General features: G+C 40.5%; 2 protein-coding genes and 1 non-coding gene across 4 annotated transcripts in view; all 3 read right to left on the bottom strand.

Annotated features, from left to right (window-relative positions):
- The window catches only part of nckap5l (NCK-associated protein 5-like), a 57,931-nt gene extending 49,822 nt beyond the window's left edge, over positions 1-8,109 (bottom strand). The window contains exon 1 of the mRNA XM_078255864.1: positions 7,953-8,109. The gene's annotated coding sequence lies outside the window, so the exon portion shown is untranslated. The remainder of the gene's footprint in view (positions 1-7,952) is intronic.
- A 61-nt stretch (positions 8,110-8,170) lies between these two features.
- Positions 8,171-21,005, bottom strand: kansl2 (KAT8 regulatory NSL complex subunit 2). 2 transcript variants are annotated; one of them, XM_078255867.1, is made up of 10 exons: positions 20,921-21,005; positions 19,214-19,471; positions 18,869-19,041; positions 18,611-18,725; positions 16,783-16,946; positions 16,484-16,647; positions 14,669-14,765; positions 13,175-13,428; positions 11,948-12,154; positions 8,171-8,627 (listed from the first exon to the last, which is right to left on the bottom strand). In XM_078255867.1, the coding sequence occupies exons 2-10, from the start codon at positions 19,462-19,464 to the stop codon at positions 8,535-8,537; spliced, it is 1,518 nt and encodes a 505-aa protein (XP_078111993.1). In that variant the 5' UTR covers positions 19,465-19,471; positions 20,921-21,005; the 3' UTR covers positions 8,171-8,534. The 2 variants fall into 2 exon arrangements, with proteins under 2 accessions (XP_078111993.1, XP_078111994.1); XM_078255868.1 differs by lacking the exon at positions 20,921-21,005 and adding an exon at positions 20,072-20,295.
- On the bottom strand, positions 14,362-14,496 carry LOC144521427 (small nucleolar RNA SNORA2/SNORA34 family). The gene has a single exon (XR_013502325.1). It is a non-coding gene; the product is annotated as a small nucleolar RNA SNORA2/SNORA34 family (small nucleolar RNA).
- Positions 21,006-21,110: the final 105 nt, after the last annotated feature.

Genomic DNA, 21,110 nt, shown 5'->3' with positions numbered 1-21,110 from the left:
ATTACGCCGACAAACACGACCTCCCTGGGAAGAGTGCTGGTGTTTTTTTTTTTTTCAAGGCATATAGGTTTGAGTCTTGAAACAGGAAGCTCATGAGAATTTTAGAACACTGAAGCAGCAGCAACTCACTAAAGCACCTTGTGGGAGAGGGTTTAGGGATTGAAGGGGTGGGGGGGGGGAGCAGAAAGCTCCTCAATAACAACTTTATTTTAAGACAAACGGAAATAAACTGCAGGGGTGCACAAAGGAACAGTGTTAGGATACAAGACAGCCTGAACATAGACAAAAACCTCCCACTGTCGCCATTATCCTTCATCTACACAGTCTTAAATCCAAGTTATCACGCGTCATAAATCTGAGTGTGGAATCTAACAGATTGTTTCGTTATAAGAACTGAATAAAACGATGGCCGTTTAAATCCTTTTTTTTTTTTTTTGGGCCAAACAGGACGCGGTGGGGACCCCGGTTGGTTTGCTTGAATTGATTAAAGCTACATTCCTCGTCATATTTTCTTTGGCCAGACCGATGAATTGAATGTTTGTTGCAGCTGCAGCGGCTAAAGCAGGGTTTTTTGCCAACTTCAATGTTTGCATGACCACAGATTCCTCTGTAGGGTGGATTTTGAGTGTGAGCTCTCTGCTCTCGTACACTATTGGGATTCCAACGGGCGCATTGAATCACGCACATTTCAGACACAGCAGGCAGCCACGCATGCAGTTTATGTGAATATGGAGAACACAAGGCCGACGCTTTGAGTTGTTCCGACTTCCTCTTCTGCTGATGCATACTAATAATCACACGCAGGCTCGAGCTGAGGCGGCGGGGGCTAAAAAGAGACAATGCAGGAAGAGAATATTCCTTTGATCTAAATATCTGCATTGTGTAAACAGTCACGATGATGATGATGATGCTGCAGAGCTCCCTCCCGTTGTGAGCTCTGTTGTATCGCGCCGACTCTACGGGGGGGTAATTAATGACTATGATGCGATGTGACTGCAGACTGCAGAAAAGCCTTTTGGTGTATAACCGTGGTAACTACAGTACCTGCATGCATACATGCATCAGATAGCGGGGTGATAACACTGATAGCTGATAAGGAGAGGTCTCAGCAGAGCTCCAGTCTAGCCACATCTTCAAAGCATGGTCGTTTCTGTAGGGGGGGGGGGAGATACTGAAGAGATAGGCCGACTGCAGGAGGCTCTGACCTGTCTGCGCACCCCTACCACACTTCAAACCGACTAAAATTATTGTCCCGTTGCTCTTTCCTCCCTGTAAAAGTGCTGAACGTTGACCAAATAAAGTGATATTTCACAGATGGACTGGCCGTGACAGTCTGGAAGGTCTTTGGCTCCATAAAACCCACATTTTTGACTCAAGATGCCCGACTCAGTATCAACAGTAACAACGGATGCTGCTACGTGGAGATGAAACTATTAGTTTAGTATCTGATCAACAGACTCAAACTATTTTGGTAATCGAATATTATAGTTTTTGCCATTTTTCAAGCAAATATAGTGGGGGAAAATGTTTAAGTGTTGTGTTCTGATTCCAGGTTCGCCAATATAAGACTTTGATGCTATTCTGCGCTTTATATCATTGTGAACACACACACATACACACACACACACACACACACACACACACACACACACACACACACACAGGCTGTCGATCGATTAAAAATTTAATCTAATTAATTACATACTCTGTGATTAATTAATCAAAATTAATCGTATACATAATTAACGGTGCCTGAACTGATACTTTTTAAGAAAGTAAAAAAAAAAAAAAAGAAAAAAAAGAGGGTACTAAACAACACCTTGTTTATTGCTAAGGCCATATGGTCAAAATGAAATGATTTAATAATAATAATAATAATAATAATAATAATAATAATAATAATAATAATGTATAACAATAACTTATTTCACTAATAAATTGCTGTTGAATGACAAAAACAACAACCAGATAGGAAAAGGACATTTACAATAACTTCAAATGCACCAGGACGCTGTAGTTTACCAGTTTCATTGAACGCACCGGCTGTGTTGTTTCTCCGACAGCAGCTGCAGATTGTTACATCCCGGTGTTGAATCCTCTACAGTAAAACACAGTCACACTTTACACCGTTTAGCGTTAGCTGTCAGCATTTTAACCGTGTTTAATCCAGCTATTAGCTAGCTGAAGGCTAACGTTAGCTGCTGTTGAGTATAGTGTTAACTAGCGTCACGTGCAGCGGGGTTTGTGTTTCCTGTAACGTCTGTTTCAGAGCAGCAGAGAGAAGCGCAGACATATCAGTGGCACCAGATTTTCGTCTGTATGCAAACATCAAAATAATTTTATTTATATTTATATATATATATATATATATATATATAGTTTAAAAGCGTAACTCTCGCCAAAATGCAACCTAGTGTCTTTTTGTGAATGTACCCGAGTCAAACTTTTGTTTAAAAGCATATTCAGGACGGAAGCGTCACTTTTAAGATGTACCGTATTTTCGTTTTTCGGTCAAATGGCCTTTTGAATGGGAGTGCTAGGGGCACTTTTATGCTAGCCTCAAAATAGCTATTTTTAAAACACTAAGAAGGCTCGACACAACATGAGACTTTGCTCCAAGTATGACCAGGGGCTCTACACATGAACTCCAGCATTGACAACATTGTTTGTGTACCCAGAGTTTACTAAAAAGAGAGGTTTTGAGCAACTCGCTGTAGCTGTTGAAAATAGTCGAGGGAGGAGAGTAAAGATGGAAAGCTCCTAAAGCTTAGTTCCATATAAATGCACGGATAATTCGTTGTTTTGTCGTTAGTGAAACACAATATTAACCTTGTAGTTGAAAATGGAGCCTCATAAGAATGACATTTCCTCCTATGGAGTCCGTTCATTCACATTCGGAGATCGCCTATTTTGGACTGGGAAAATGGCGGATAGCTAACTGCTAACGCGAGTTGCCCAAAACCTTTTTTAGTAAACTCTGTGTACACAAACAATGTTGTCAATGCTTTCGTTAAGGTGTAGAGCCCCTGGTCATACTTGGAGCAAAGTTTCATGTTGTGTCGAGCCTTCTTAGTGTTTTAAAAATAGCTATTTTGAGGCTAGCATAAAAGTGCCCCTAGCACTCCCATTCAAAAGGCCATTTGACCGAAAAACGAAAATACGGTACATCTTAAAAGTGGCGCTTCCGTCCTGAATATGCTTTTAAACCAAAGTTTGACTCAGGTACATTCACAAAAAGACCCTGGGTTGCATTTTGGCCATAGTTACGCTTTAAGGACTGTAGGCTCTGGGAACTCTGACGGCCATTTTCTTCTGTATTTTTTGACTAGACTAAACCATTAATCAATGCTGTGTGCTGCTACGTAACTCAAGATTATTTTCATTATCGGTTATTCTGTTGATTATTAAAATCGCCTAATGACAGAGAATAGGGAAAAGGAGCCCAATCTGATGTCTTGAAATGTCTTATTTTGTCCAACCAACAGTCTAAAACCAAAACATATTTATTTAGTTTAAAATGGATATAAAAACAGAAAAAGCTGCAAATTCTCACATTTCAGAAGCTAGAACTACAGAATGTGTTGCTTTATAAATGCCTATTATCAAAATAATTTTGTTTATCAACTAATTGAAATAGTTTTGCTCCAAATGGCTTGAAAAGCAGCAAACTGTCACACCTGAGGACTTTTTTTTGGAGACAATTAATCAATCATCAAAGCAGTTGTTAATTCTCTGACGATCAGCTATGATTAGTTGGCCAATTGTCTCAGCTTATTCGTTACTTAGAGGCAGTTTGTAGTAAACATCTGCTTCCTGAATTGACAGAGCTGAAAAAGAATTTGCTTCCTCGTTGTGTTATTATAGAAACCCACGCAACTTCGAGGCAAGGCCCGCCCTTCAATAGCATTCACACACTGCTATTGGCCAGGCGTCCATGCTTACGCAAGGCAACGTAACCCAATTTGTTCAGGTCATATCTCCTGACCAATCGGTACTGGAGGTCAATGTCTAACCCCAACTAATCGGGCTGCTTCGTAGGGCGGGATTAGCCTAGAAGTTACGTGGGATCCATAATAAACGCTTCCTCATTCCATTTCCTCTGGGTCTCTTCTTGTTGGTAGATACCTGCCTGCTCTGATCCAATTGTAGAATTATTACCAAGTAAACAACTTATCGTTTCAACTGTATCATGTTCTGCGGTGGACTGCAACGCCTATTAAATAACTTCATACCCATAACCAGTAAACAGAACCAACAGCCAAATTAAACACTTACTCCATGCCACGTTTCCCCCCCCTCTATAATAAAGTCGGAACGCCGTCTGTGGCTGCAACAAGATGTGGGACACAAAGGCGTGCAGAACATCTGTGAACAATTAGAGGCGAACAGAGCGAGCAAGCACTTATGCTGCCCATTACACTTGAACAAGTCACCGGCTCGGCTCTTCATGATGTAATGCGGCGCGGCTTGGATACGCAATCTCAAAGTTGCGCTGGGACCGATGCCTCTCACAAAAACTTCAATCAAGCTCCAACATGGAGCACACGGGCCGTAAATGTAATCCGGCGAGCGCAGAGTGGAACCACATTTCTCCGCAGCTCTGAGGTCATTCCTCAGGATGAGATGTTCACAGCGCCGGTCGGTCCTCGTGTTCTTGACCAAACATTGGTCCAAATGTGACACGTTCATTCTTAAATCCTCCCCAGCCTCCAAAGCTCAAGTATTTCAGCCACATGCATCAGCTTAAAAAAAAGAAGAAAGCCTGCCTCATATTATGTGTTTTGCTGATTCTTTTTACTTGGATGTTTAACCTGCACTGTGCAGGAGGATGTTTGATGCTAGAAGACGGGTTTCAAATTCATCTGCTGAAGGAGGAAAGTCCACCTTAAATCAGAGTTTAACGCGTGTACAGTACGAGACGATTTTGGGACATTAGCACTAGTTTGGAAGCCAAGGCTGTATGCAACTGACACAGATGTGCTGTGGAAACTTGAAGCCTCCAGTGCACAGACACTGAGAATGGGCTTCTAAGTGGGTAGAAGTAGGAGACATCTTGAGTACCGCAATTAGAAATATTTGGTTATTTACAATGTGTTAACCACCGACTTTACACAAAGTTTGTTTACAGGTCTTGGGAAGTATGAGTACATATGTGAAAAAAAAAAAAAAGTCTTATAAAAGGCTTGCTCAGCGGCTCCATTTGCCTCAAATTGCCTTAAGTGATGTCACTTGAGTCAGCGTCGGTTGGGACTGAAGACTACAAGTTTGAAAATGAATATAATCTGAGAGGTGTAGAGTTAGAAAGGAGTGAGTTTACCAGACCTCTGTAGCCCGATGGCCATCTCTGCTGCAGGCTACGTTAGCCGCTAAGTAACCGAGCCCGACACAGTTTAAATCTCGTTTTTTCTCATACTAATGACACATGTACGTTTGTTTGTGTGGAAAGCCCGCTTTTATTAAGCAACTGTAGGAAGGCATTCAGAAATGTCAACAGATGAGCGCATCAGCGCACACGGGGAAACAAGCATACGTTAACACAGGCGCGCACCTACATAAGAAGCTGTTTTACATTTAAAATGTTCAATGCCTTATCGCGCTGATGTGACCGAACCCGAACATCATTTCTAAAATATTTGTCCGAACCCGACCCGTCGGGTACCGTCGGGCTCGGGTCGGGTATCCATCCTCTAGTCTGGAGGGGAAGATCAAACTACTATCTAACTGACTTCACATAATACTAAAAAGGACAATCGAATCCCCTCCTCTCAAACATTTTCATTTTTCAGGAAACAAGTCCATCACTTTGTTCCAATCATGGGGTCACCGTTTCTTTGGGTCCCTGTGCCATGAACTCTACAAGGCTTTTTTTTACATGACATACGGTACTTGTCTGCAATTGCCAAGAACAACCAACATGCAACATTACATCAACAGACAATTTGGAAAAGGCACGAGGGGTACGTCGTTTCTGCAAACACTAAAAAGATTCATCGAGCCTTTCATAGCAGATCTTCAGTGAAAGTGAAATGCTTTACAGCCTGAATGCGGCCATCTCTGTGCTAATGCAAAGGGTTCAAAACAATCCTTCCATTCTCATTTCTACTGACTTAAAGTTTGGTCTTTGTTCAGAAGAGAACAGCATGAGTGTACTATATATATATATATATATATATATATATATATATATATATATATATATATATATATATATATATATATATATATATATATATATATATAAATAAAACTGGCTTTAAACCAGATCATTAAGCACGGCTGTTTTTCCCCTTCAAAAGGACTCTGTTATAGCTAAACAGCATTATTTGAGATGTTTTGAATCTTAATCCAATCCAAATAGGCCATAGAACTTATTAAGATTACTGGCGTGTGTTTTAACGGCCAATAAAATCCTTCACAATGTGAAAACAAACGAGAAACAATCCACTCCTCGTGACTAGAATGCCATTCAGAAAATGCGGAGGGTATCACATTTACTGAAAAGCAGCATTGTTAAAGTATGATCCAATAACACGTATTCACTGCCAATACTGCTCCAAATAAGTTTCTGTACTGGCCAACATGGGCACCAATCCAGTCCATTACTTTAAGGGGAGTACCCCTATTAAAGCTGAAAACTGAAAAAAAGTCTTAGACAGACAGACAGATAGATAGATGTCTGTCTATCTATCTATCGTGTAAAAATCCAACTATGTAATGTTGACTCTTATCTGCCAACATATACACAGATACTAATATCTGCAATAATCCAATAATGCAGATTACCTCCAGACATGCTTTAAGATATATAAAAAGCTCTAATTTTGTGTTTTTTCACACAAAAAATGTAATAACCTAACTATTCATTTCCTAAATTATAATTTTTCTCCCTCATTAAGAAAACCTACGAATATGTAAAAACAATGTCCTTTCACAAAACGTGTCTCATTTTACTGAAAGTAAAGTTTATGTGCTGAAAGTTGCGTATTTAGAATCACGATCAGCTCCCAAACTAGTTGAGATGTCACAAAATCTTGCTCATACATGCACTTCCTTTGAAAACAACCTTCTACAAACTCTGCAACAAACATCATTCTGCACAGTGAAGCTCAAACATCCGTGTTGCAAAAATAAGCACATTTGACTGGAGGGGGACTTTAAACCAGCTGGTAAAAAATAAACTGACATGCTTGCAGACTAGTGATGGAGTGTTATAAGGTCAATTGTGATTCATGTTTTATCTCCCTTAAAAAAATGATTCGAACTTCACAGGACCAGGGTGGTTGATCCTCCACTACATCCCTGCTCCAGACATGTTCACACCTTAATTCATTCATTATTTCTGTGATTTAATCCTGATGGCTGTGGAGTATCACTGTCCTCCAGTCACGGCAAGGATGTTTGACACACGGGGATTTATTTCCATCATAAAAATGCTTTGTTTTTGCATCATTGTAAGAAGAAACATAAAAAAAAAATGTAGTTAGGACTCAGATTTCAGTTCCTTTTCCATGTTCCCCTTTCAGGTTTCAACCCTTAAAACGAGGCTGCGACATGGCTGTATATTTAAGCTAGCATGTTTATGCAGTTGAACAAAAACCTACTTCGGCAAAAAAAAAAAAAAAAATGACATTTTTTTTTCTTGGGACAGGCCCTCCAAAAAAACCCCCAAAAAACAACCAAAACCTGCACCGAAATGAGTCCCCTTCGACTCGGTAACACCGTTACGCCCTTGCGTTTCTCCCACAAACTGCCAAAAAACGTTGTAAAACACCGGGGCGTTTCACGTTATAGAAAGATAGCCCCATATTTTTAGCTTTACGCCCGTTCAGCCCTTCACTTTCCCGGTGCTGTTATATCAATGAAAAGCATGCCAAAAGCCTCTGTCGGTATTCCAGCAAATCTCCCGACGAGGCGAACACGAAACGACATTTTCCTGGCTTTTAAAAACTCACCTCATTTGGTTGGAAACTGTCGAAGACGACGCTGCTCCATTCTTAATAAATGACAGAAATATACTATCTTTTTCTTTAAAATATATCTTATCTTGTGCTCATTTTTGCAGCGTCCTTTCCCTGCAGCAGCAGCCGCTTTCTTCTCTCTGCCTCGGCGTTTAGTGTTTTGGGTTGAGGAAAAGTGATGTCATTGTATGAAATTGCATTACCCGCCCCAATTTTCTTTTTTCTTTTTTTTAAGAGGCTGTCCCCATGCTGCCAAACATAACTTCAACATATACTTTGAAACAGCTGGATGTATGTGTTTTTTTTAGTGCCTTCAAATATTCTCTCCACACTGTAAAAGACCATATGGAGATTATTACATTCAACAAAAGTACTCATAAAATCGTTTATTTGTGGATGAAAGATGTCCTTTTATTCAACAGACAAACTAATTAGGTACAATTTTAAGGCAATTTAACCCAGAAAAAAACTAAATAAATACACCCACGACAAATGGGCTGTAAAGGTTATTCTGACCTCAACATCAGTCTTTGTGGAAGTGAAACATGTTCTTTGTGATGATGCTGCAGAGGTTCTTCATCTGGGAGCATCAATTGCAGCAGAGTTAATGTCTTGGAGTGAATGGTCAGTGGCATCTTTTTCTTCACCTCCTGCAACCTCTGACATCATCTAGATGGAAGAACAGCAAGTTAGAAGGACAGTAGTACAGCCACTGCTCTGTTGTTTTGGCTAAAACATTATTTGTGTTCATTTTATGGCTGAAATCCCTACTTATTTGTGTCAACATACAGTACAAGAATGTGGAGACACAACACAAATGATTGCTTTCTTTATTGACTTGCTTCAGTGGCTTGTTTTTGCTACAAAGTTTGTTCACGCTGTGCGATTGTTGGGCGATGGTTGAGAGAAATCTTTTAGCCATTCATTCAAAAACAGTGGTCCTAGATCACATTGTGAGTAGAGTCCACTGACTTTGAAGACAATAGTTCCCATCTACTGTACCTGTTTCAATTTCCAATTCACCCATACAAATACATGTATTTAATAGCAAATGAATCCATGAAACAGAATTGTTACACAGTGGTGCTCATAAGTTTATGAACCCATGCTAAAGTTGACTAAAAAGAGGAATAAAAAAAAATCATCTTTTGGAAATTGATCCTGATGCCTTAATTAAAAAAATGAGGAAAATTCCAACCTTTAAGGACACCAGTTTTCTTTGTGAATGAATAATGTATCATAAATAAATAAATGTTCTTCCTTAAAATACAGGGGGCATAAGTATACACACCCCTATGTTAAATTCCCATAGAGGCAGGCAGACTTTGATTTTTAAAGGCCAGTTATTTCATGGATCCAGGATACCCTCATCACATCCCCTTCACCATACCCAGAGATTGACATGGGGTACTTTCCATAAAATCATCTCTTAGCCAGCTATTAGGCTAACTGAAATAAAACCATGCCAATCTCTAGGTATGGTGAAGGGTATGTGATGATGTGGGGGGGGGGCTATTTGAATTCCAAAGGCCACAGAACTTTATCAGGATGCATAGTACCCTGGATCCATGAAATAACTGGCCTTTAAAAATAAAAATCTGCCTGCCTCTATGGGAATTTAACATAGGGGTGTGTATACTTATGCCCCCTGTATTTTAAGGAAGAACATTTATTTATTTATGATACATTATTCATTCACAAAGAAAACTGGTGTCCTTAAAGGTTGGAATTTTCCTCATTTTTTTAATTAAGGCATTAAGATCAATTTCCAAAAGATGATTTTTTTTTTTATTCCTCTTTTTAGTCAACTTCAACATGGGTTCATAAACTTAAGAGCACCACTGTATCATCATTTCTACATTTGTTCCCACCATCCTAATATTCACTATTCAATAGAAGAAATGATGAAAAGGTGCATACATTTTAATTTTTACAGTCAGTTACCGGCTATGGTAGACTTACGCACAATTTGCATTTGTTTATATATTTGCCTTCTAATTGTATTTTATATTTTCTATGCAAATCATCACTCTTTTTTAATTACCTTTTGGCTGGACTGTAAGTTACCAGCTGTGTTAGCCTTATACACACAGTCTGCATTTGTATTTGTTCATATAATTTATCTTCAATTTGTATTTTATATTTTCCACACCCACCATTATTCATGTTTGTACTTTATAATCACCTTACATTTGCACTACCTCCATTAGTAAATACTCTATTATCGTTGCAGCTCTCTGTAGTAGTTCTGGTGGCTGGACTATAACTTCACCGCTGTGTTTCTATTCTTTATTACCCAACAGGACGCTTTAATTCCCAGTAAGACTAGTTGTCTTTCACACACTTAATCATTTATTTTATTTCCCAGGGGAGGTGACAGTACTACCTACTTTGTTTTGAGCAGTGGTAGAAGAAGTATTTAGATCCTTTACTTAAGTAAACCACACTGTAAAAAATACTCCATTACAAGAAAAAGTCCTGCATTGAACATGTTAATTAAGTAAAAGTATATAAGTATCATCAGGAAAAGTACTTGGAGTATTAAAAGTAAAAGTACTTAATGCAGAAAAATCCTCCCATTTTAGAAACTGGAAACGATCCAAACGGTTCTGTGTTTAATGGTCTAGTCCAGTGATCTGGAGGGGGGGGCCGCCAAATTATTGTTTGATACTTTTTTTGAACGTTTTTTCCCCCAAAAACATTACAATATGTCTGGAAAAAAAATATACATTAGCATGAATCAAACATATCCATAAAACACAACAGCCTCAAACAACAGCGTGTTTTGTGTGCGAAAATCTTAATGTGTAAAGTAACTAAAGCTGTCAGATGAATGTAGTGGAGTAAAAAGTACAATATTTCTCTCTGAAATGTAGCAGAGTAGAAGTAGAAAGTGGTGTGAAAAGAAAAGACTCAAGTAAAGTACCTCAACATTTGTACTTAAGTACAGTACTTGAGTAAATGTACTCAGTTACATTCCACCACTGGTTTTGAGGATGCACTACAGCCAAATCTGTTTTAGTTGTCTGGCTACATTTTTATAAAACAGTGACGCAAGCAGAGAGAGGTCATTAAATAGGTTCCTGATTTTTTCCAAATCTGTCTTAAAAAAAACAGTCAGGTGTGATATAAACATTGGAAGAGATACTAACACAAGGAGAGACTTTTGTACTAGAAAGACTGCGTTTGGGGAAATATCAATTTGATCTCCTCATTAACTTCAGATATTAATAGCACGTTAAGAAAGAATCTCTTACCAGCCAGTTGGACCTAAAGGAATTATTGTAATAAAAAAGTTCCAATGTACATTTGGACATGGGAGTGTTGAACCTATCCTTTGAAGGGTAATTTGTTTTTGTTTTTTCCCCCAACCTGGACCCTATTTTCTCATGGATTTGTTTATAAGGGACTATGTGAACAAAATCTTTAAAAATGGTCCAGTATTGAGCGAGAACGCTGTAACCGCGAACCGGACTGCAATGTAACCCTATAGGGCAAATGTGCGTTGACCATTTCTGTCCACTAAAAGTGCTGTTTGTTTTTTGTCACAGACGGGCTCAGATTTTGTGATTTTTCAGTGTCGGACAACATTATGGAAAGGATCCCTACAGAGGTCGACCTTTTTGTTAATGTTGTCAGACACTTAGAACAATAATCTGAGCCTGTCAGTGGTAAAACGAGCACTTTTTGTGGCCCAATAACTTTCCGGCTGCAGCGGTCTTGCTTAATACTGGACCAGAGTCATCACTTAAGACCCAAAAAAAAAAAAAAAAAAAGTTAGCCTTTAAGTTGCATCTATATTTTCCTTATTCACATCATAGCGCTACAGTCAACCATCGCACACATCTTAAAATTGACATCGTACTGACACAGATTGTGACCAAGATTTTATTAGACCCATACATTACATACAACGAAATTGTAAGTGTATGGGCGCCATCATTCATTAAGAATCAAGATATTCGAGATGCCCCTGACTGAGAGTTAACCTGGTCGTGCATGATGGCATCCACATCTCTTTCCGAGAGCTCGTGTTCCGAGGCATCCAGGTCGACCTGGTCTGGGTCTTCTCCAGTCAGGATGTCCATCGGGGCCTCAGCGATGGCTCTGATGGTCTGGTCCTCCAGGGCCAGGGCCGTGTCAAACTGTAGGGGGGACGGAGGACCCTGCATACCATCCCCTTCCACATCCAGGTCCTGTATAACAGGATGAAATCTAAATCTTAACATAAAACTTTTAAAAGTTGTATGTATATTTGTGTCATTTGGAGCATCCTTGCTTCGGAATAATCAAAGTCGACGTGGTAATGCAAACAGCTTCAGCTGTTGCTGCTCTGTGCTGTATGTGGGAGAAGCTTCCAGTTTTTTGACCGAGCTTGTAACCCAGCCTGAGTTTATGCCCAATTGTGTGTTTATCGTACAATACTGAAAACGGCAAATGACAAACATTTGTGTAATAAATATGAACTTTTGATCATCTACAAGCTGGACACTTATTGGAGTCGGCTCACAACTAAATCGCAGAGGCTTGTTAAGAGATGCACCGAAAAACAAGGTCATTTGCTTCATCTAAAAACATGCCAATAGAAGTATTTCAAGGGTGCTTTTAAACCTGTAGTTTGATTCATTTGGGCCAGATCAAGCGAAAGTGATACGGGTTCGCCTTTTATAGTTCTGCCAGTTCGCGTTCACACAGTCTCTTTTAAAAAAAAGAAAAAAGAAAGCGCTTAAGTCATATTGACTGACAGACAATGGACAGTTTTTGTGACCGTTGTCCGGCATAAATCAGCGCTGCAGTCTTGCGTTACCATGATTACTAAACCACATTGCATAAATATACAGATAGATCACTCTTGACAATTTACAATCATTTGAAGAATTATGAATTTAATAGTAGTTTAGCTTTCAAATTCATTCAGAGATCAGGTTGTTTTAGTTCGTACAAGAGTTGGGGTGTTTTCAAACCTGCGTTTAGTCCGGTTGAATCAGACTGGTACAAAAAACATTGCATTCTTGTTATTTGATGAAGATAGGACCATCTTCGGGACCCTTTTTCTGTGTTAACTTTCTAGCTCCCACCCCAGACACGAGTGGAGTGAACAATCTCACCCTAAAAACGGCAGCAATCCCGTCTAACGAGAAGTGTGGAACATTACATTTTTAATACAGTGCATATACATCAGAGGACCACGGTAGGGGATCATCATTTCTACATACATCGCTGAACTCTAGGGGAAGGCTCTCTGTGGGCTGAAGCTCTGCCGCACTCAGATACATGTCTCTGCTTGCAGTGGTGATCTGCTCCTGTGGTGGAGGTTCCTGCTCGGGCTGGTACATGGGGGGCGGCAGGGTGAGGTGCAGCGGGCAGCGAGGATCGTCAGACTGACCCATATGCACGGTGCGTTCACATGGGACATCTTTCAGGCCTGGACACATTTTGAAAAGCACCTGATTGCCGTCCTGGAAGATGTCTGAGTGTCCGGTTGTCAAGGACAATGGACACACAATGTCTACACAAACGCACAAAAATGGCAACATAACAGAATCAACGGATAAAGAAAACTGCTCCCATCTTAAAAAGTAAAAACCAAAGTCTGACCTGTGGACATTGTGATTGATGGCAAACTTTAGCCTCCAAAGTTAGTATAATTGGCATTACTGCAAGTACTACAATTACTCTTGTGAAAATAATCTTGTTGTAATGATTTCTTAACATAAGGCTACTTACTGTGAAGTTGCAATGGGCTTGACTGTATTAAATGATATGCCCGAGTGATTTTGTAGTTAGAAGTTTTGCGATTTAGTCTGAGCATTAATATTTTGGAGGGTTTGTACAGCTTACAATACAACACTGGTGTCAGGAGTGTTTAATCACCGTCCAACTAAAATGGCAATTGGAACACAAAGTTATGTACTTCCAGTAAAACCATTTTGCTGTTAGCCGATACAGATAAAACTACAAATTTAAATTAGAGATGCTCCGATACCAGTACCGGCTCCGATATTGCCTAAAACGCTGGTATCGGGAAGTACTGGAGTTTATACACCGATCCGATACCATTTAATAAAGCCCGAAAGAAAATCTACGTTAAAAAAGTAGTTTGTTGTTTATCCGTTATAACTGATTGTCAAACTGCAGAATAAAAGAAGGTTCTGGGGCGTTCATTGTTGTTTAACCTGAGCCAGACTGACAAAGATAAGATAGTAGTATACAGCTGTTAAAACATAAAATATATGACACACTGGTATCGGATCGTTTCTCGGATACGCAAGTTCAGGTATCGGAATCGGGAAGCAAAAAATGGTATCGGACCATCTCTAGTTTAAATCCTGTTGAAAAACATGGATAGCACGAGACTATCCCCAATGATTTGATGTTTAACTGGAGGCAGGGTGTGAAGATATTTTGTTCCTTCCAACTGAAAAGATTAGCCCCTTTGTTACTCTGGGAAAAATCAACAGACCACAGGAAGGAGTTTTATGTAGGCACCATTTGAAACCAACAGCTACTGCAAGCTGCTGGTCTTGATCAGGGCCGAGGTGAAGATGGCTAAATGAGCAGAAAAACCTCCGTTTGTTCATTTAAAAAGACATGTTTAAATGTAAACGTCTTCATTCAATTAATATAGGTAAATGCATCTGTGGTTCCTTATATGTAAACGGTCCACACAATTGTGGTCAAACATGCTTTTTAAAAACAATTGAGGATACGTGAGACACAGTGCCTGGTCATAGGCATGCAGGGGTTGGTACATCGAGTTCCCTCCACAAAGGAGATGCACTTCTCATGCACCGTTCTTGTGTGTGGCTGCAACAGAGGAAAGAAGTGTTAGGTGAGGTCCAAACAGAACCTAAACAGCATTTCCTCTAGAACTATAATCATCCTTAAAAACATTAATCATTCCTTTAATGCCATAAACTTGTCAGAGGAAAAAAGCCTATAAAAAGTGAATTGAAATTCCATTCTGCTGCACTCAAATATGTTGAGCATAATCTCAAACCCCAAAGTATGTATTATCTGCCCAATTCACAGTAGTAATCAACATAATTGAGGACACTACTGCGCTGCTACATTTAAAGCATACAAAGTCTGCCCACATATGAAAAATCTCCCTTCTAGCAGTATCTAGCCATGCAGATAGGTTTGGAGATATCAGCTTCAGAAATGCATGCCTTCACCGCAATACAGTGGAAGGGAATAGCATAGTTTGTAGTTCCCACAGATTTTTGAAAAATAAAATCATTTCTCCCCACAGAGTCTTAGCGAATATGGTTAATACAGAGGGCAGTGTTAGACAAACAGCAAGTTTGGGGGCCAAACGGCCCCTGGCAGAGCCAAACTTTTCCCTTTCATAGTTTACGTTAAAACTTGGCAAAGGATTTTCATCTCTAGTCTGGTAGTGCGACACAAGAAATTGATGACTATGTTAGCCACTATGGGGGAAAATGACATGCTACTGCATACCATCCTAAAACAGTTCTATAAATCAATTTATTCTTAAATACCATTATTTCAACGCGACATCATGACTTTGCGTAAACATACATGGCCACTTTCTTAAGCCAAAGTGGCGTGTTATCTGTACGCATTTTGAGCTATCCGCGTGTATGTCTACGCTGTATACAGCGGACGTAAACATACACGCCACTTGGCGTGTTATCGCGAAAAGAAAGCGACGGTTGAGGTTAGGAAACGTCACACGCGGGTTGGGTTTAGGAAAAGAAGAACCGGTTGGGTTAAGGAAAATAACGACAACGGGGTTGGATTTATTAAAGAAGAAAGCGACGATTGAGTTTAGGAAACGTGACACGATCTCCGGTCTCCTGGGTGAAAGTCCTGGATTTTTCGCCCTTTCTTACTACTCGCTACGGTGTGAATTGACACACAATCGCACGGTAACGTAAGTCAATTCAGGCCAAACGGCATTTATAAACACGCTAAAGAAGAGTATGCGTCTTGATAACACGCCGATAATGGCATACAAATTGGCGTGTCACACAAACGCCATTTCATGAGATCAGTCTGATTATTTTTAAAAAGATAAAAACACAACATAACACGTAAGCCTGCGTTTCCACCACGCCTGTAAATGAACAATGCTGGAAAAAACTGGCTCATGATTGAGCCAAACTGCTGACCCCTGTGCTGTCAGTTTTCATAGAGACTACTGCATTTCTTCAGAAGTATTGTTGTTCCAGTGAAAACAGCTCAAAGCAATGTCTTTGGATCATCCAAAGAACTTGGGAAATTGTTTCTGGGGAAGACAAACTGCTCTACAGTTTAAAAGCACAAACATAATTCCCTTCACACATTCCCCTGGGATGGCCACAAATGTTTCAGACTTTGATTTCTTGAAACCTGAACAGAAACTAGAAACCATTTCCATGGCTACATACCACTAGGAGAAAAGGAGCGTTCTATGTGATTTAGTGAACGGAGCCTTTAACATTAGTTGATTAATAAAGTTATACAAGTCTCAAACGCTGAATAGTTTTACTACTTTCTACTGTGATGGGGGGTCACACCTGAGGAGCTCCGTCTGTCACAGCCTGCCTCCTCTCCCTAAGCTGCCGGTGCAGCAGGGCTTCCACACCGTACCGACGACGGTATCGGCGCAGAGCTTTGAGCTTCTTCAGGTTCTCCCTCTCCTTCATGGACAGACCTTCAGGCCCTGTCAGCAGACTGCTCCCTGAGAGCATCATAAACACATACAGATAACGCTCAGGGCTGTGAGTGCATAAACATGAGAGGGCGTGGAAGGATTTCCAACAGGTGGAACGAAGCAAAACATGTGTACTTACTAACCCATTAGTTATATATTTACCTAGAGTTTCGTGCTCCACTTTGCGGTTGTGCAGGTATCGGCGCTTTTTCTCCTTAAGCAGGTGCTGCAGGCGTTTGAACTGGTCAATGTAGAGGGATTGGAGCCGGATGAGTTTTTCTCGAGTGATGAGTGCCACCTCCTCTGCTGTGTACACCCCTGCATGCCTGCGATTTACAAAAGAAACTATGTCACTGTAATGTTACATGGAAAAGGATGATGTCACAGCTGTACTTCTCAAACTAGCTCCATCCCATGTGACTACACAATCTTGGACTGAGGCCACATTAAGACATTTTACAATATAAAAATTATAAACAGTATGTGCTATATGCAGTTAAGCGTTTTTGCCATTAGTATAAAAAAAAAAACATGCATAGTTTTATATACAAACAGGAATTAGTATGTGTGCCTTTCAATAACATTGTAATTTTATAAAGCCACTGCTAACTAAACCTCAGAGGAAAAAATAAATAAAAAAAAAATAAAAAATGTTTTCCCAAAGATTTTATACTTTTGTTTTCCAAGATCTTCCTGCAGTTGTTATTTTTGCATTTTGTGTGCAATCACATTCTGAGACTATAAATTCCGTTTTTTTTTTAAGTTTGTATGCTGACTTTTGACCACTTACAATAGCCGCTTTCCGACCAAGTAGTTACAGGAACGTAGTTCTAGGAAAAGTCCACTTCTAAACAGATCTACTAACTACTCTCCCCCAAAACGTTTTTTTTACCATTTGCATTCGCACTGGCGAAGTGGCCATAGGGACTATAGGAGGGGTAAGGGAGTGACGCAAGCACGGCAACGGTCTTTATAGCATAAAATTAGAAAACAAATACACAAAAAAAGTATGAACTAAATACTAAATCTAATGTGTATATAGCATATTTGTCATTATTTTAAACAAGTCTCCCGAAGAGAAATCTCTCTCTCCCTCCCGCGGACGTGTGTGCGACTGTGTGTGACGGCCGGCGAGCCACAGGACACGCTTGTGGAGTTTAACTCCGAAAAGACATTTAACCACAGGTTCCCGTTAATCTCATGATGGACACGTGTTGTGATATTTAAACAAACGAACCGTAAACGGCAAAATAAAAGCCTCTTATTTACGAGAGCGGTCTGAGAGACCTCCAGCTCACCGCGAGGTGTCTGAGCATGACTGGCCGAGCGACGTGCTAGCGGCCGGGGCAGGAGCCTGCTGGCTGTCACCTCAATTCATGGAGCTTCTCAACTCCGAAAACTTTGAAGCAAATTGTAAATTCAGCATCAATTTCCGCAAGACTGCCTATATTCGAAATCTAAACAGTTCAGTTCTCGCCTAAAACGTTGTCAGAACTGAAATTAGTGATGAATAAGATGACGAAAATTGTTAAAATTGTCCCGTTGTTGGTCTGTCTGTACCGGAAACCCGACCCTCATTGACCTAGGTTCATATGCTGAAAAGGGAAAAGAGAAAAGACCGTGGCCCTGAAGTAGGAGCTGAAAGAGTTACAGGAACTGCGGCCAGAGGGACTTAAAAATCCCCAAATTGGTCCAGTCGGAACACCAGAAAAAAAAAGGGTTCTAGGAATTTTATGTTCCAGTGAATACAGCTATCTAAAATCCCTGCAGTCAGAAAGCGGCTATTTTGTCACCTTTCCAGTGTTAACACACTACATACTCAAAACCTGATCAGAATTAGTTTGTACAATGAATTGAGTCACAGCTTTTGCTTAAGGCAGTACATTAATGTCTAATGGCAAAATAAGAGTCAAACAACGACCTAATCCAATAACATGACAATGCGAGTTTAGATTAAAAATTAAAGATATGGACGGATAATTCAGCTTACTTCAGAGGATCCTCGTGATCGCTGTCAACGCTGTCTGCCTCACTGTCAGGGTCTCCTCTCCATGTCTGGTCTAGTACCAAGGGACCCTGCTCCTCCTCACTCAGACTGTCCTCATCTGTCCAGAGAAAGTTAAAAGTTATAATCATATTCCCACATATTAACATAAACTGCAAGAGAAATGACACACCATAATACAGACGAAAAGTCAATGCACTGGAGATAAACTTGTGTCTACAATTTAGAAACAAGACCATTTACCTAGAATCCGGCTAGCTTCAGAGCGTCCTCCGTCAATGCTGTGCATCTCTGCGCGGTTGTATCCACTTAGCTGTGACAACAGTGACTCTGGGGACGGACCAGAAGATGCCTTTCTCATCTGAGCTCGGAGGGCCATGGCATTTCTGCGAGCATGCTCTGCACAGAACGTCACTCTAAAGAACAAACAGTCATCGGAGAAGCGTTGTCAGAAAGGTGCTTGGATAGGTTATTAGGGGCCTAGTTTTTCCTGTCTTCCATACTGAGACTTACAGTTCATAATAAAGCTGACGTCTAACTTGTTTATAACTTGTTAAAAAGCTTATTCAATTGTGACTTTCCACCCACCCATCTTTTCTTTCGACTTTTGGTGCGGCATTGGGGCAGCGCTTCCCATTCTTGGCAGAGACGTAACTGCACTGCTTGTATGGAGCATTCTTATCTTCCAAAATGTGTTTGATGCAGTACTCCAGGCCGTCCAGGCGAGGCTGAGAGCACGGTCGCTGGGTAAAGGAGCAGGCCAGGGGCTCCTGAGGACGAGGTGTCTGGGTCACCCGGTTCCGACTTGAAGGCAAAACGTGGATTCGTATCCTGTTCATCGCAAGTCTGCAAAATAGTTAGTTGGAACAATTTGTATGTTAATTGATTAAAATCAATTGACAGACTAATAATCCAGTTATCCATTTTGGTAGTGGGTTAATAATTTGCTTAAGTTTAAGAACAAATAGCAACCACTCTTGACAGTTAAATGAATATCTTTCAGTTATTCAGGTGTGGACAAAAAGACTGACAATACCAGACATATTTTGTCATTTTATAGACAAAAAGACTAATCGAGACCTGAAATATGAAAGCTAGAGCTGCACTTACTACCAGAGATGAAAGGCATAGTCGGTATGACAGTAAATGAAATCATCAATTAGGAGTTCCACTAAGTGCCACAGGTTGTCACTCTGCTGCTGCATAGATATCACGAGTCAGTAGGCGTTTGATTAAGGTAGATGCCATTAGCCCCTATGTGTCATTAGTCAACAATGCTATTTGCACTCAGTTTAGTTGCTTAAACCTAACCATGTAGTTGTGTTGCCTTAACCCAACTGCAAAATAAATTAGTCAGCCAGTCAGTCTAACCTCCTAGGCGGAAGTAATTAAATAAAAAAGAAAGAAAGAGAGAGCTCAACAAAAATCATTAAACCTACAGCTGACCTGTGGTGACACCCATAGTTTATGGCGAATTGAGGCAGCGTCTTTCAACTGCCGCCGATTGCCACTGTCCTGACACCTGCCCAAGGCTTGCCACTGCAGTGCCGCTCGCTTGCCAATGTCCTGACACACGCTTGCCATTCACTGCCAGTATCAGTAATCGCACTCGCAGTCTCTCGTCGTTTTTCATATTAAAGCTGGTTTCACATCGCCGCGCGGCAACCACCACTGCCTACATGCAAACAACAAAATGCGTTTTTAAAAGCGGGTCCTGCCGCCCGACGGTTACCCCCAGAAGTTTAGCACAGTCAGCTACTTACGTAGGCGGCAAGCGCTTCATACGCCGTGATCAAAACCGCGTCCCCTCTGCCGCCTTCTGTTAATTGAAATGACTGGAGACAGCGAGTTACCGCGCGGCAGAGGCGGTGGCGGGTCAGGTGGCTTCTCAAAAACCGCACAGTAACTTCATTACAAGTAAATACATATCCTTAACATTTAAAACTGTCATAAACACCAAACAAGTAAAACTTAAGTACTAACGTAAAGAATAAAATGTTTATTTAAAATCTAGCATAAGTAACGTTACATTCTGTCTTTAACCAGTCTAACGTATAACCCAGCCGCCACACCGAGCTTTAGCCCGCCTCTCTTTACTGCGTCACTTTTCAGTTATGGCGTCGCCATCTTTGTCTAGCAGTTGCTAACACTAGCTTATCGCTACTTTTAAAAATGTGCGGCGAAGACCGAGTTTTGCTGACCGACGTAAACAGATGGTCGTCTTTTTTGATATCATCGAAATGCCTCGGTGCCCGAAGATGAACACAAACGCATTTTGGGTTTACAATTGCTTACCTTCCTCGCAGCGATCCGACTGGGTTTAGCTTCCGAAACACACTACGTCGGTTTTCTCTTCTTGCATTAACCACTGCAGAAACAAGCTGACCCGCCCACTTAGCGTTCTGATTGGTCAAAATCTCTAGGTATTTCATTGGCCCACTAGCTATTTCATTGGCCCACAAGCTGCCAATCAAACTGGCTTCAA

Source organism: Sander vitreus, chromosome 7 (assembly GCF_031162955.1).
Source record: "Sander vitreus isolate 19-12246 chromosome 7, sanVit1, whole genome shotgun sequence".
NCBI classification, from domain to species: Eukaryota; Metazoa; Chordata; class Actinopteri; order Perciformes; family Percidae; genus Sander; species Sander vitreus.
The sequence above is the reverse complement of the archived record's forward strand: the minus strand, read 5'-3'. Positions and strand labels throughout refer to the sequence as shown.

Bases quoted from the DNA above. Each gene is read 5' to 3' on its own strand.
- kansl2 (XM_078255867.1), bottom strand. From the start codon at position 19,464: ATGAACAGGATACGAATCCACGTTTTGCCTTCAAGTCGGAACCGGGTG. The intron at 16,947-18,610 runs GTAAGCTGAATT...TGTAAATCGCAG, and splicing joins GATCACGAGGATCCTCTGAA to GCATGCAGGGGTGTACACAG. The intron at 8,628-11,947 runs GTTAACTCTCAG...TCTTCCATCTAG, and splicing joins ATGCCATCATGCACGACCAG to ATGATGTCAGAGGTTGCAGG.